Source organism: Sardina pilchardus, chromosome 24, assembly GCF_963854185.1.
Source record: "Sardina pilchardus chromosome 24, fSarPil1.1, whole genome shotgun sequence".
NCBI lineage: Eukaryota > Metazoa > Chordata > Actinopteri > Clupeiformes > Clupeidae > Sardina > Sardina pilchardus.
The window spans coordinates 9,030,425-9,043,236 of NC_085017.1; the positions used below are offsets into that span (position 1 = coordinate 9,030,425).

Genomic DNA, 12,812 nt, shown 5'->3' on the forward strand with positions numbered 1-12,812 from the left:
TAGCCTACTCTCTTTTTTCACCACACATGTTTGGATTCCTGATCAAAGGTCAAAGCACACAAAAAAAATAAAACTACGAAAAGTTGAGGTGTTACAACAAACAAGCTGTAATATGTTGTGTGCCTTTTTTCTGATAATTCAATAAACATTAGATTTGTGTGACATTGTGATTGTTTTGTAGTTGATGAAGGAGGCCTTCAGCTGGCTTAATGGAGGACACATGAAGACATGGGAGCCACTTTCTCAGGAATTCCCCAGGTACCTAACAGTTCACATAGCAATGCAGTCATAGCCTCTCATCAGTTGGATTAGAATTAAGCAGTCCAAGAGTTTTGTTACCAATCATGGTTATGAATCTAATCACTTTTAAATGAAACTGAATTACCTGAAACATTGTCATGAGTAGATCGTTTAGAATATAAATCTGATCATTTTGAGCATTATTACTTCTAAAACGTTTTGTGATGTACATTAACTCATCTTTTTGGTCCCATTTTGTGATGTACATTAACTCATCTTTTTGCCCCCATCCCCCCCGCCCCCCCACGTCGTTGCAGTGGTATGCTCCCAGATGCAGTGCTTCCTCCCTCTGACGAGCATAGCTATGCCCAGTGGCTTGAGAGAGAGAACTTCCCTGCCCAAGGTACAGGTACGGCATATTATTAATTGAGTGTCCCAGTCATGGAATGCCTTTATCAGTCAGTTCAAATGATCGAACACACCGTCTGTTCCACTCCTCCTAACCCCTAATACTAGACAATCACTGTTTCCTCTCAGGAACAAAAGGGATCCTGAGTCCTGGCCAAATCAAGAGGCTGTTTCAAGATGACCGACAGTGCTCCCTTTGCCAGCTGCATGGAGATGCCATGCCCAATGTGAGTGATGAGACAGTTACTTTTATTGATTTTTAAGTCCCTTTGTGATGAATTGTGCGATTTCATTTGTATAATATAGTCAGTCACACTGTTTTTGGGTTTTAATGAAATGAAAAGGATATGACCAGGGATTGACAATAAAAACACATTTTGCACCTACAGTACATAAGTATGATCATACAGTAGATCACATGAAGCTCACAGCAGAGTCCTTTTGGTCTTTTGGAAAGTTTGGGCACACCTTTTCTAGACTCACACCTCTCCATCCTGTATGTGCTCTCCCTCTCTCCCTCTCTCCCTCTCTCCCTCCTCTTTCTCCCTCCTTTTCTTTCCCTCCTCCAGGAGGCTGGCAGGTTGCTGTATCTGGGTCAGAATGACTGGGCTCACGTGAACTGCTGCATCTGGTCTGCTGAGGTGCAAGAGGACAAGGGGGCCCTGCTGAGTGTCCACAGCGCTGTGGCCAGGGGACGCTTGATGGTGAGAACATCCCATTTCAATTTCAGCTTCAATTTTAATTTCACTCATAGAGCGCCAAAACATTACACATGTCTCATGGCGCTTTACAGAGTGTTGAGAATAGAAGTCTTTGTTGTCCACTATTGTGGAAATTCATAGTTGGCCCCACAAACATATAGCACGCACAAGCAAGACTACACAGCAGGTACAACATATAGCAAGCATGAGTGCCACAGTTTTGCGTAAAGAAACACGCCAAACTTTTGGGGAAATCAGTTTATTTGTTATCTACTCTTAGATAAGAGGATCCATATCCTGCTCTTCTTTTTGTGCGCAGTGACCCAGTCTGACACAGTTAGCTTAGCATGATCCACTAGAAGTGGGTTATACCAGGCAGCCTAAAACCAAAAGGGAGTGAGTTTCGATGTTGATGAGCCTTATAAACTGTGCTGCTCCGGTATCTTCCTCTTTCTGATCTACTTGTCCCCTGAAGTGGATGCACCACTTGCTTGCAGAAGCGCATAGGATCTACTCCTTTTTTTCTGCTGTTAGGATTTGTTTAAAAGTAGCAAGCTACAGAAGTCTACAGAACTTGAACTTTCTAAAGCCAGGTTTCCCACCTCTTCTCTCCCAAAACCCCAATTTCTCCCTTACTGGGTGTTCCTCGTCGATCTGTTACTTTTCGCCTTATTCACTCGGTGGCCATTGTGCACCAATGCGAGGCTACAGGGTAACAACAAACCACAGGATCGTTGTGTTCTCTGCATTCGCCAGTAGGTGGCGGAAATGCATTAATGATGCAGTCAGTGTGCCTTGTAGCCTCGTTTTGGTTTACCCAACTGCCACTGCGTGATAAGGCGAATGCTACTTCCGAAGATTGTTACGGCAGAGCAAGATATTTAATCAGAAGCCACTCGGAAAACACAAGAGGGGGGTCTTTACTGCTCTGGCTCATCTCTCCAACCCCCTCTCTCTCCCTAGCGCTGTGACCGGTGTGGCCTATCGGGGGCGACAGTGGGCTGCTGCCTCAGCTCCTGCCAGAGTAACTTCCACTTTATGTGCGCCCGGATCCGCAACTGCGTCTTTCAGGAGGACCGAAAAGTCTTCTGCCACAAGCACTGTGACCTCATCAATGGCAAGGTGTGTGTGTGGACTCTGTATGTGCAGTTTGCTGCCTTGATTGTGAGAGATGAACTTGTAAAATGCTTTGAGTGCTTGGAGAAGTGGAAAGGAGCTATATAGATACAGACCATTTAGGATTATTACGTTTTTACAAACACTTACAGTATTTACAATTATGTTTTTTACAACATGAGAGTTGACCTGTTTTCTACTTTGGCATTTCTATTTTTTGCTCCTGGTAGGAGGTGACTGGTAGTGGTTTTGAAGTTTTGCGGCGCATATATGTGGATTTTGAGGGATTCAGTCTCCGCCGGAAGTTCCTCACAGGCCTGGAGCCAGAAATCATCAACATGATGATCGGTGAGTTAGGAGCTACATTTCTTTTCAAATATATAGTACATACATTGATAACGTCAAATATATACAGGAGAGCTATAGGCAGGGGATTTCCTACAGCACCCAATCAAGAACCAAGCCTATGTATCATGCTGTATACATTGTAGTGTATGTTGTGTGTGGTGTCTTAAGCTGCTGGGACCTTGAATTTCCCCTTGGGGATCAATAAAGTATCTATCTATCTATCTATCTATCTCTATCTATTTACAGTCAAAAACAAAATCACAAACTGCAACCTCTGTGGACATTTCACTGGGGTTATCAAGTGATGTCAAATGCAATGTAAAGTAATTAAGCTATGTAGAAAATCACAATCACAAACTCAAAAGAGGGTATTGCAATGAGTCCTCATCTGTCCTTCCTGCCATCAGACTTTTATGTGTAGAGTTCAAGTTTTCATTCTTTTTCACTCTTGTTTCAGGCTCTCTGCAAATCCATAATTTGGGGTTGTTGACAGAACTGTCAGCAAATTCAGGAAAGCTGTTCCCTGTGGGTTACCAGTGAGTACCGTTCCTGCTAGTCTCTTTGAAATTCTTACACACACACACACACACACACACACGTTACCAGTGAGTAGCACCTCTGCTAGCGTCTTTGAAATGTGATTTTTCTGATGTCTCTGCCCTCCTGCTGACTGTCTGGCCGTCTGAGTCATCGGATGAATGATAACTGCAGTAGCGGTTCGATGAATGATAACTGCAGTAGCGGTTCAATGAATGATAACTGTAATAGCGGTTGAATGAATTACAGTTTAAAATGAAATTGGAGTAGCATGTAATGGTCAGTATCACATTTTCAAATGGTTATAGATGGTCAACAAGAGTTGCAATGGACACTTATCTTTTTTGTTAATATTATTATTATTTATTTTTTTGAATGTAGGCTAAATTACTACTTGAACTATTAATAATTTTATTTGCTAATCCACCATAGCTATCACCATAACCATAGCCATAACATAACTATAACCATAACCATATCCATAAACTATAACAGTAACTACTATAACTATAGTCATAACAAAAGCCATAGCTATAGCTATAACCATAGCTATAACAATAGCCATAGCTATAGATATAGCTATAGCTATAACCATAACCATAACCATAACCATAACCATAACCATAACCATAACCATAACGTTGCTCGACACCTGTGTACAGGTGCTCCCGCTGGTACTGGAGCACAGTGAACCCTTACGTCCGCTGCAAGTACACCTGCCACGTGAGGGAGGCCCAGCCCAGCTCGCCAAAGCAAATGTTCGGAGAAGGCCGCAGCCAGGGCAGCAACCAGACCATCGCCCACAGCCCAACACCAGTCCAGGGTAAGCCTGACTAAGCCTTCAGGGTTTCCACGGGTCATGGAATTTCTGGAATAACATGGGTTTTCTTTTTATCATATTTGGGGCAAAGTCATGGAATATCAAGGAATTTTGTTACAGCAGTTTAAAAATGTCCTGTCAAAATACATTAAACCAAATATACTTTCACACAGATATTTAGTTATTAGCTTCTTGAATGCTACACGACTGCTCCTGAAATCTCATCTCCTGGAAATTCTTTTTCACCCCCTGAAAACATCTAGACCGTGTTTCCTCTACATGGAATAAACCGAGTCCTAGACGTACATGAACATTTTCATTGAAAGATAAAGCGTCTAGTTTAGGGCTAAGCTTAACCCATATAAGAGAAAATAGCCGGTCAAGTTAGGAATACCAGCGATGGAAAAATCCAGTACTGCCTATGTCAAGCATTTTTGCCTATGTTTGTCTCTGTAGCCATGGAGATCAAAGCTGAGGCTACATCACAGCCTGTGGAGATTCCCTTTGGCACCCCCTCACCAAAAGCCAAACCGGATGCTGGATCCAAAACATCAGGTTACTCCCATCCTAGAAGGCCAGTAGGAGGACTGTGTAGACCGCTACCTTCCCCAGGTAAGCTACCCTGTTGAGAGAAATAAGCGATGCGGTGTGATGTGAAATGAGCAATGATGCAGGATGTGGTGAGTGTAGCAATTAATGGTACCTCCACTGTGTTTCTGACAACATTCCGGTACTTTACGGGACGTGCAGCGGGAAAACGAAGGGATCACTTAAAGACGAATAATGCAGGATTGGCGATTTCATCTCTGGTTTCGGTTTGGTTTTTCGTTTTCGCTCGTTTTATGCTTGCATATTTCTCTGCAGAGCTTCCCCGACAGCTTTAGCGTGTATATTTATACGTATATAGGCTATATATAAGTATATAAATTGCAAGCGTGGTTCTTCTTGTTCCTTTCGCGTCTCTGACTTCCAGATGTAAACAGCAAACGATCGTTTATCAGAAAGTTGCAAAGTTGTAATAGCGGAGAGGGACACTAGGGGCGGGAGGAAATGTGACTGTTTTCGATAAAACTGGTCAGTCAAGCAAAACAACGATTTCTAAGCGATTTTATGACTATGAAAAAGTTGCATAGGGTCTCTGTAAGCACACAAATCTTTGAACTGCTTAGTACAATGTGAGCAAGGTGCACGTTGTTCCACATTAAGTTTTTGTTCACATTTTTCAAACCAAGCAATTCAAACATCTGTGTGCTCCACTGCTTCCTGTCTTCTACTTATGGTGATTACTGTTGTGGGTGTGCAAGAGCAGAGTTAGTGCCGCCCCGTCACTTCTCACCACTGCGAGTCTGTGTCACTTTTGATGAAAGTGCCGAAGTATCAGGCCCTTGCACCCTTATTCTGTGGTCGAAAACTGCTACGATCATTCTGTGGCCAGAAGTATCACCTGTTGCTGCTTTCTGTTCTGCAGGTAACGCCAGTTCCAAGTCCCATCACATCCTGACCATCAGTGATCTCGACGAAACCCGACGACCTCGCCGTCTCAGCACGACCGTGCGGGGACGCAACGCCTCCCCGCCTCGAGCCGAAAACGGCTCTCTTCTCCCCAGGTCGCTTCCCTTCAGCTCCCCAAACCGATCCTCCCCCTCCTCCCCGACATCTCCACTCGCCACCTCCGGACACTCGCCTCTTCACTGCGCTGTCGGCAGCCTCCCGGCGACACTCCGCCACTCGCCAAGGGTTCCGCAGCCGTTCCGTGTCAGCCAGCCCGAGTCAGCGGAGGTTCCGCAAGACTTCCTGGCTTCATCCGAGCCCGAGGATGCTGCTGAGATGCCCCTGTACGGCCTGGACACGGAGGAGCATACTGACGAGCCGGCCATCCTCCTAGTCGCAGACAAGTTGTCTGCCGAGCCAAACGACGGCGACGAGAATACGGTGATTCTGGTCACAGATCAGGGGGTGCCGTACGGACACTTCGATGTGGATGCAGACGAGGCGGTGGCCTCGGTGTTGAACGCCAAGCTGGAGTTCAACGAGGCGCTACTGCACGAGGACATGGTGCTTCAGTACCGAGCTCACACAGGGGAGGATGAGGAAGAGGAGATGAGAGTAGGAGGAGGCGGAAGATATGCGGTGGAGGTCGCCCAGACTGAAGAGTACTCTGTAGATGCGTGTACGTCAACCGGCTCCAAAGAACCCTCCCCTCCCAACTCTGCGGTGGAAGTGCTGGGGAACGACTCCTCGGACGACGACGGAGGGGACAACATGGACCACTATTTGAATTTCTCGAGGACCGTGGTTTTGCACGATGCGTCCAAGGACGCGGCACAAGCAGGGCTATCCTGCCTTCCTACCTCAGGGACCATCTCGCAGCTGGACGGCGCTGACAACGAATCGGAGAGCGACGCAGGGGAAGTAACGGGAGAAGACGATTCTCAGGAAATGAGGATACACCAGGAATCAGAGCCATCGTCAGGAACAAGTTCCAGTGAAGGAACAAGTTCCAGTGAAGGACATGTTAGTACGGTAGAAGGTCGTTCTAAAATGTCTGCGGCAGCATCCGTTGCATCGTCAAAACCTGTAATTCTTGTAGGACCTCAAAATAGTGTCTTGCTGGACCCCAAAACTGGAAAGTTTGTAACTGCAGATGGTGGCTCGACAATAGATTTGACAAAAGATTCCCAAGATTCCCAAGATTCCCAAGATGGCGACTCTTCGACAGACTCCGTAAGTATGGACGAAGTGATGCCACAGACAGATGGACGTCAACTGCCCAAAATCAAAATCCGACCTTTTAGCAACCCAAGGGTGCGGCTCATCGAAACCTCATCTGCACCAACCCACATAACTGTGAACCCACCGGTTGCTTCCACTCGACAACCTCGGAAGAGAGGAGGTAAGGTTGCTGCACCTGTGGTTAGGCCTCGTAAGATCATCCCATCTACCTCCTTGCCACCGTTCCGTGCTGTACCCCTGAAAGATCCCATAACTGCGGCTCCTATTGTGATCAATGGTTTCGGGTCACCAGCACAACCGAACGAAGCCCCGAAGGGAAAACCGATTGCCATTCGCCTAACGAGCCCAAAGCCGATACAACCACAGGGAGGTGCGGCGACTGGCACATCCAAGGCCCCTCAGATTCTTCTGGTCAATCGCTTCGGTCAGATCCTGGTGAAAGATCCTCAGAGCAACACCTTCCAGAGCCCAAATGCAGCATCGCCCTCGCTGAGCAACATCAGCCAGATCGCCAAGATCATCCACAGTCGGAACGTCCTGCCACGTCCAGTTCCAAAGATCCTGGTTGCCCCTGTTTCTTCGCAGTGTACTGTGGTGCCTCCCAGTGTGGGAGTCACCACACACATCATCTCTTACACCAGCAGTTCTGGCTCAACAACCCCCACCAACGTCTGGGTACGGAAGTTGAACATGCCCGATGGAGCGGTACCAGCCCAGCAGGTCACTCAAAGCCAGAGTGGGAAACCCCCCAACGTCCTAATTAAGAATGTCACCGTTCCCCTCAAAGCTCGGAGCCAGGGAGAAATGGCTCAGGCTATAATCGACAAAGCCATGGCCAGCCACCGCGAAGTACAACAATCTCCCAACCTGAGCCCGTCTCAGTTCACGGTGCACCCGTTCCTGAACAAACTGGAGTCTCCACAGCCGATAGCAACTCCCCCGTCGGAACCGAAGAGAACCAGGCCAGCTATTCTGGCGCGGTCGGCGCCCCAGGTACGGGTTAAGAGGGTGTCCTCTATGTCTGAACGTGTCGGACTGAAGAAATGTCGGGCGGACTTCTTACCACAGGCGCCCCCTACAGACAAGGAGGATGCTAATGGCAGCACAGCAGCCTCCAGGTCAGAAACCTATCTGGTCGTCATTTATATTTTACCTTTGTAGAATGTGTAAGGCAAAAATCTTCACTTGTGTCATCTGTGACTGATTCGTACAGCAACTTGAGATAACCATAGCATGCCATGTGCCAAACACAAACCATTACACCCCTAATCATTCTATTCTCAATTTGCACTGTACTATGTTAACGTTTCTCACATTCTGACATACTGTCTGATTATTTTTTTTTATCACAGAGCTAGCGGTGTTCGTATGAAAAATCCATCATCAAAGGATGTGCTTGCCCTTGATCAGCTAAAACCAGACTGTCCTGAACAGCCAAAACCTGACGTCCCCAAGCCAGTTGCTTGCAAAAGGTAAATCCTTATATAGAGTTATATTTAAAGTATATTTTTGGGCTTTTCATGCCTTTAATGCGATAGGACAGTGGAGAGTGACGGGAAGCGAATGGGAGTGAGAGCAGGGGTGGGATACGGAAAGGACCACAGGGGCGGAATTGAACCCAGCTCTCCGGTGTACAGTCCAGGTGCCGCAGGCCAACTTTTGACACTGTGAGCCCAGCTTATAATGATTCTCTTTTAGCTGTAGGCTAACTGGTCTAATCCACTTCCAGTGAATTATGCTAAGCTAGGCTAATGGTGTTAGACTGGGTTATTGCACACACACACAGAGAAGAGAAAGACATGTATTCTCTTCTCTAACTTTGGGGTACTTAAAATGTTGCCGTGTTTCTTTTGAGGGTTGATTGATTCTTGTGTATAAATAGGTGGGTTGTAAGGGTGTCACGATCTCGATTTTAAATCGAAATCGATCGAAATTACATCTCAATCTCGAACTTCGAACTGAAAAGTAGAATCGACGATGCAGCCACACCCCCAACGTGACATCCAGCATGTATGCCCAAAACGCAAAACCACACACGTGCAGCATCAACACTCCTCTAATTTTAGGCTGCAGCCAGTTTAAAAATGCACATCAACCTCTTGTTACTCTGAAATCACGGGTGTGGAAGCATTTTTGCGTTCATTCACGTCAGTTAGCCTAACACCAATTTAGCCTTCTCAACTTAGCAAGTAAAAAAACGATTTAGTTAGCCTACAGTTCAAAATGACTTTAAGGCTTAAAATGCACATTGATAAGTACTTATTCCATTAACACTAACCTTGGGTCTCTTCAGAGTGTCTTCAGAGTGTGCACAAACATTCAAAGTATCATTCTGTGTTGCTTCATTTCACTATGTTCACATGTCTATGTTTGACGTTTTTTTTTGTTAACAACCTCACGGATGGAACGGTTTCAAAATAAAAATTGCTTTCAAAATAAAAGCCCCCTGAAACAGAATAGGAAGAGGGCAAAAAATAAAAATGAATATAATAATGATAATAATGACACAAGGAATGCATTAATAAAAAAAGATCGAAAATCGAATCGAATCGTGGCTTTAAAATCGAAAATTAAATCGAATCGAGGATTTGGAGAATTGTGACACCCCTAGTGGGTTGTCATTTCGATTAAACTATTCCGATTGAAATAATTGTGTCGTTGGATAAGGTGTTGTTTCTGTGTAATTTCTCCTCCTATTGAGCCGTTATTCTGGATATTTTAATCGGAGTAGAAGTGTCCATGTAAGCCTACCTAGTTTAATACCAGCACTACTTTGGTATGTTTCAGGTCTGTAACATCTGCCCCGATACCTCCCAGGGAGACGACTAAAGATGTACCAACTGTCCCCAAAGAAGCTAACAGTGGAGTTCCGGCGAAAACCCACGTGTGGGTTAGTGCTCGAGATGGTGAGCTTTCTGACTGGGGTCCCTACTCAGGTGCGTTACGTGTCCATAACCTTCTAGAACAGTGGTTCTACAACTTTTCACAATGAGTACCACCGCAGAGAACATTATGACCAGAATTAAGATCGGTATCATAGGCCACTTTGAATAGATTTTACATTGTACATACTGTTTTCCATTGTTTTTTTGTTGTTGTTTTCAAGAAAGATAAAAAAAAAAAAACTAGTTTAAATTTAACAATTATGATTATTATCAATTATCAATAATGATTATATTATCTTCATAAAAATATATATCTTAGAGACTCCCGGAGTGCCACAACAGAGAAGTTGTGTACCACCAGTGGTACCCGTACCACAGTTTGAGAACCACTGTTCTAGAACTTTCTAGAATTATCTAACCAGTAGAAGCAATATTAATAGCATCCTCTCTTCCTTCTGGTTGTCTTGGCAGGGTTGAGTTCCGATGAGGAGTCCTCGCCCCCTAAGCGAACACCCACCGAGTCGCAGATGAAGGACCAGCCTCGTCTGAGCTTCGTCATCACCAGCGACGACGGCTTCAGGGTGGAGGCCGACAGCATAGAGGGTGGGTCTGCAAACTAAAGCTGTGTCTGTACTCTGTACATCACGAGGCCTCAAGACTTTCCCACCGGCCTAAAGTTGCAAGGCTGTTTTTTCCACTCACAGACACTAGGGGTACCTCTTATTTGGACTTTTAGAGGTCCTCGTCCTCACTGATCTAGATGAAGAATGATGTGGTGGCAACAATGGGATAGTCTATCCAGTGTTAGTTATAGATCAGTGGAACGAGCCTGGAGGACCGAGCATCAAGGATCGAGGAGAGATGTTGAGAGGCACCCATAGTCTGTAGAAGGGGAAAGAAGTGTTGTTACGGTAGGCTCAGTTAACTTGTCCAGCAGCAGATGCTCTATTTTGTGGTGCAGACACAGCTCATCACCAAAATCAACAAATCCCAGAAGTGGCTGGCTACACCCAGGAATGACAGAGAGAGAGAGAAATAAAAAACAAAGCACTCGATCTTCAAATAAATGCAAGTTTATATTTTCAGAGCGTGGGCAAACAAACACAGATGACATGTTTTAGACCACTAAGTCTTCATCAATGTGCAACAGATCATCAATCTGGAATAAATAGGAGCTGTGTTGTATCCAGTGGCTGAGTGTCTATGCTTAGCCAAAGGAAGGCGCTAAAATGCATTAATCCCATACATAAGAAGAAATAAATATACATATATTGTAAAGTAGGTATCAAGCTTAGACAATGACACTGAATGGCAAAGTCACAAAAAATGAAAGTATTCTACCCTATTGAGAGACACTAAACATCAATTTACAAAAGCTAATGTTAAAAAACCCCATCTATTCTGGGTTATTATAACCATTTTGTCTCCTTTTTTCTCCCTCTGTGTCAATTTCTCTTTCTCCCTTATGCTCCCTCTTTCTCTCCCCTGCTCTCCTCTCCATGGCTCTTCCCCGGCTCTTTCTTCTCCTCTACCCCTCTTTCCCTCCCTTTCTATCTTTCCATTTTTCCTTCTCTATCTGCCCCCTAATTCTGTCTGTCTTTGCTTCTGTTATCTTCTCCTCCTCTCTCTCTCTCCCTCCCTCCCTTTCTTTCTTTCTGTCTTTCTCGCTCTCTTGCTGTCTTTCTTTTTTATCCTTCTTTCACTCTCTCATTACCCTTGCGTAGTGGCGTGGCGTGCGGTGCTGGAGGGCGTGCAGGAGGCGCGGATCGGCTGCGGGATGCGGCAGCTGCCCGTGAGCGTGCTCAGTGGCGCCCAGCTGCTGGGCGTGGTGCACAACGCCGTGCTCTACCTGCTGGAGCAGCTGCAGGGCGCCGCCAAGTGCGGCGGTCACCGCTTCCGCTTCCACCCGCAGGAGAAGCCCGAGGAGGAACTACCCATCAACCCCAGCGGCTGCGCTCGGGCCGAGGCCTACCAGCGGTGAGGACTAGCGCTACGACTGACCTGCTGCTTAATTTTTTTTAAGTATATTTTTTTGCCCTTTTTGCCTTTATTAGTATAGGACAGTGAAGAGGTAGATAGGAAACAAGTAGGAGAGAGAGATGGGGTGGGATCGGGACATGACCGCCGCCCGGATTCGGACCTGGGTCCCCGTTGGCACTCAGACCCGTATATGGCACTTAATTTAACCGGTTTATGGGGGAAATATAAACTAGTCTAGCCTACTGTCTACAAACAGATTCCACGTCGTCTTCAGACTTCAGATAGAGCACAGCTGTATGCAACAAACTCCCACTGAGAACTTCAAGACAGATCAACATTGAAAAATGTGTCTCAAAATATTTCGAAGTTCAGAGATAAACCTGAGCTTGTTTTGTGAATGCGGTGCATTCTACAGGATGATCACCATAGAGCCATCATCAGCAGTGCAGTGATGTTTTATATTCTGCTGACAGCCTGTCTGTTCATCTCCCAATCAAATGGGAGTCAGATGTGGCAGAGAAGGCTGTAGCAGATGGCTGAGACTAGCCGCCTTTAAATCGTGAAAACAGTCTGTTTTGGTGAAAAGGAATTGACTACTAGTCCCCAATCTAAGGCTGAATGTTCCATTCTTGTTATCTCCCATCTGAAGCCGGCCATATGTATATTGCAGTCTGTTATAATATGAAGGAGCAGTTTAGTTTGATGAAAAGAACGAAAGTGTAAACAGGGCAACGGGTGTTTGAATGTTGCATTCCTTGGCTCTAGACACTCACACTCTGTCTGTCATATGCATGGCTGTGTCTTCTGCAGGAAGTCCACCTTCGATATGTTTGACTTCCTGGCGTCTCAGCACCGAAAGCTCCCAGAGTACACGGCCTACGATGAAGAGGAGGACGACCTTCCACTCAAATCCACCAGGTTGGCTTACTTGTAACCAGTTTGCTATTACATGCTCATTACGATTGTGTATGTTTCTCAATGTGTGCTTTGACCATTCATTCTTACTAAACATTTGATCACAAAGAAAAAAATCCACCAGGTTGG

The 12,812-nt window shown here is 45.6% G+C and overlaps 1 protein-coding gene across 2 annotated transcripts in view; it reads left to right on the top strand.

Annotated features, from left to right (window-relative positions):
• The window catches only part of kmt2ba (lysine (K)-specific methyltransferase 2Ba), a 43,163-nt gene that overhangs the window by 26,557 nt on the left and 3,794 nt on the right, over nt 1-12,812 (top strand). Inside the window, exons 20-34 of one of the 2 annotated variants that reach the window (XM_062530021.1) lie at nt 182-258; nt 558-649; nt 778-875; nt 1,218-1,352; nt 2,313-2,471; nt 2,696-2,813; nt 3,271-3,349; nt 4,013-4,173; nt 4,627-4,782; nt 5,639-8,021; nt 8,256-8,375; nt 9,691-9,839; nt 10,260-10,391; nt 11,513-11,765; nt 12,579-12,686. In XM_062530021.1, the coding sequence (XP_062386005.1) occupies nt 182-258; nt 558-649; nt 778-875; nt 1,218-1,352; nt 2,313-2,471; nt 2,696-2,813; nt 3,271-3,349; nt 4,013-4,173; nt 4,627-4,782; nt 5,639-8,021; nt 8,256-8,375; nt 9,691-9,839; nt 10,260-10,391; nt 11,513-11,765; nt 12,579-12,686 (4,220 nt within the window). The remainder of the gene's footprint in view (nt 1-181; nt 259-557; nt 650-777; nt 876-1,217; nt 1,353-2,312; nt 2,472-2,695; nt 2,814-3,270; nt 3,350-4,012; nt 4,174-4,626; nt 4,783-5,638; nt 8,022-8,255; nt 8,376-9,690; nt 9,840-10,259; nt 10,392-11,512; nt 11,766-12,578; nt 12,687-12,812) is intronic. The other variant, XM_062530023.1, reaches the window with a different exon arrangement.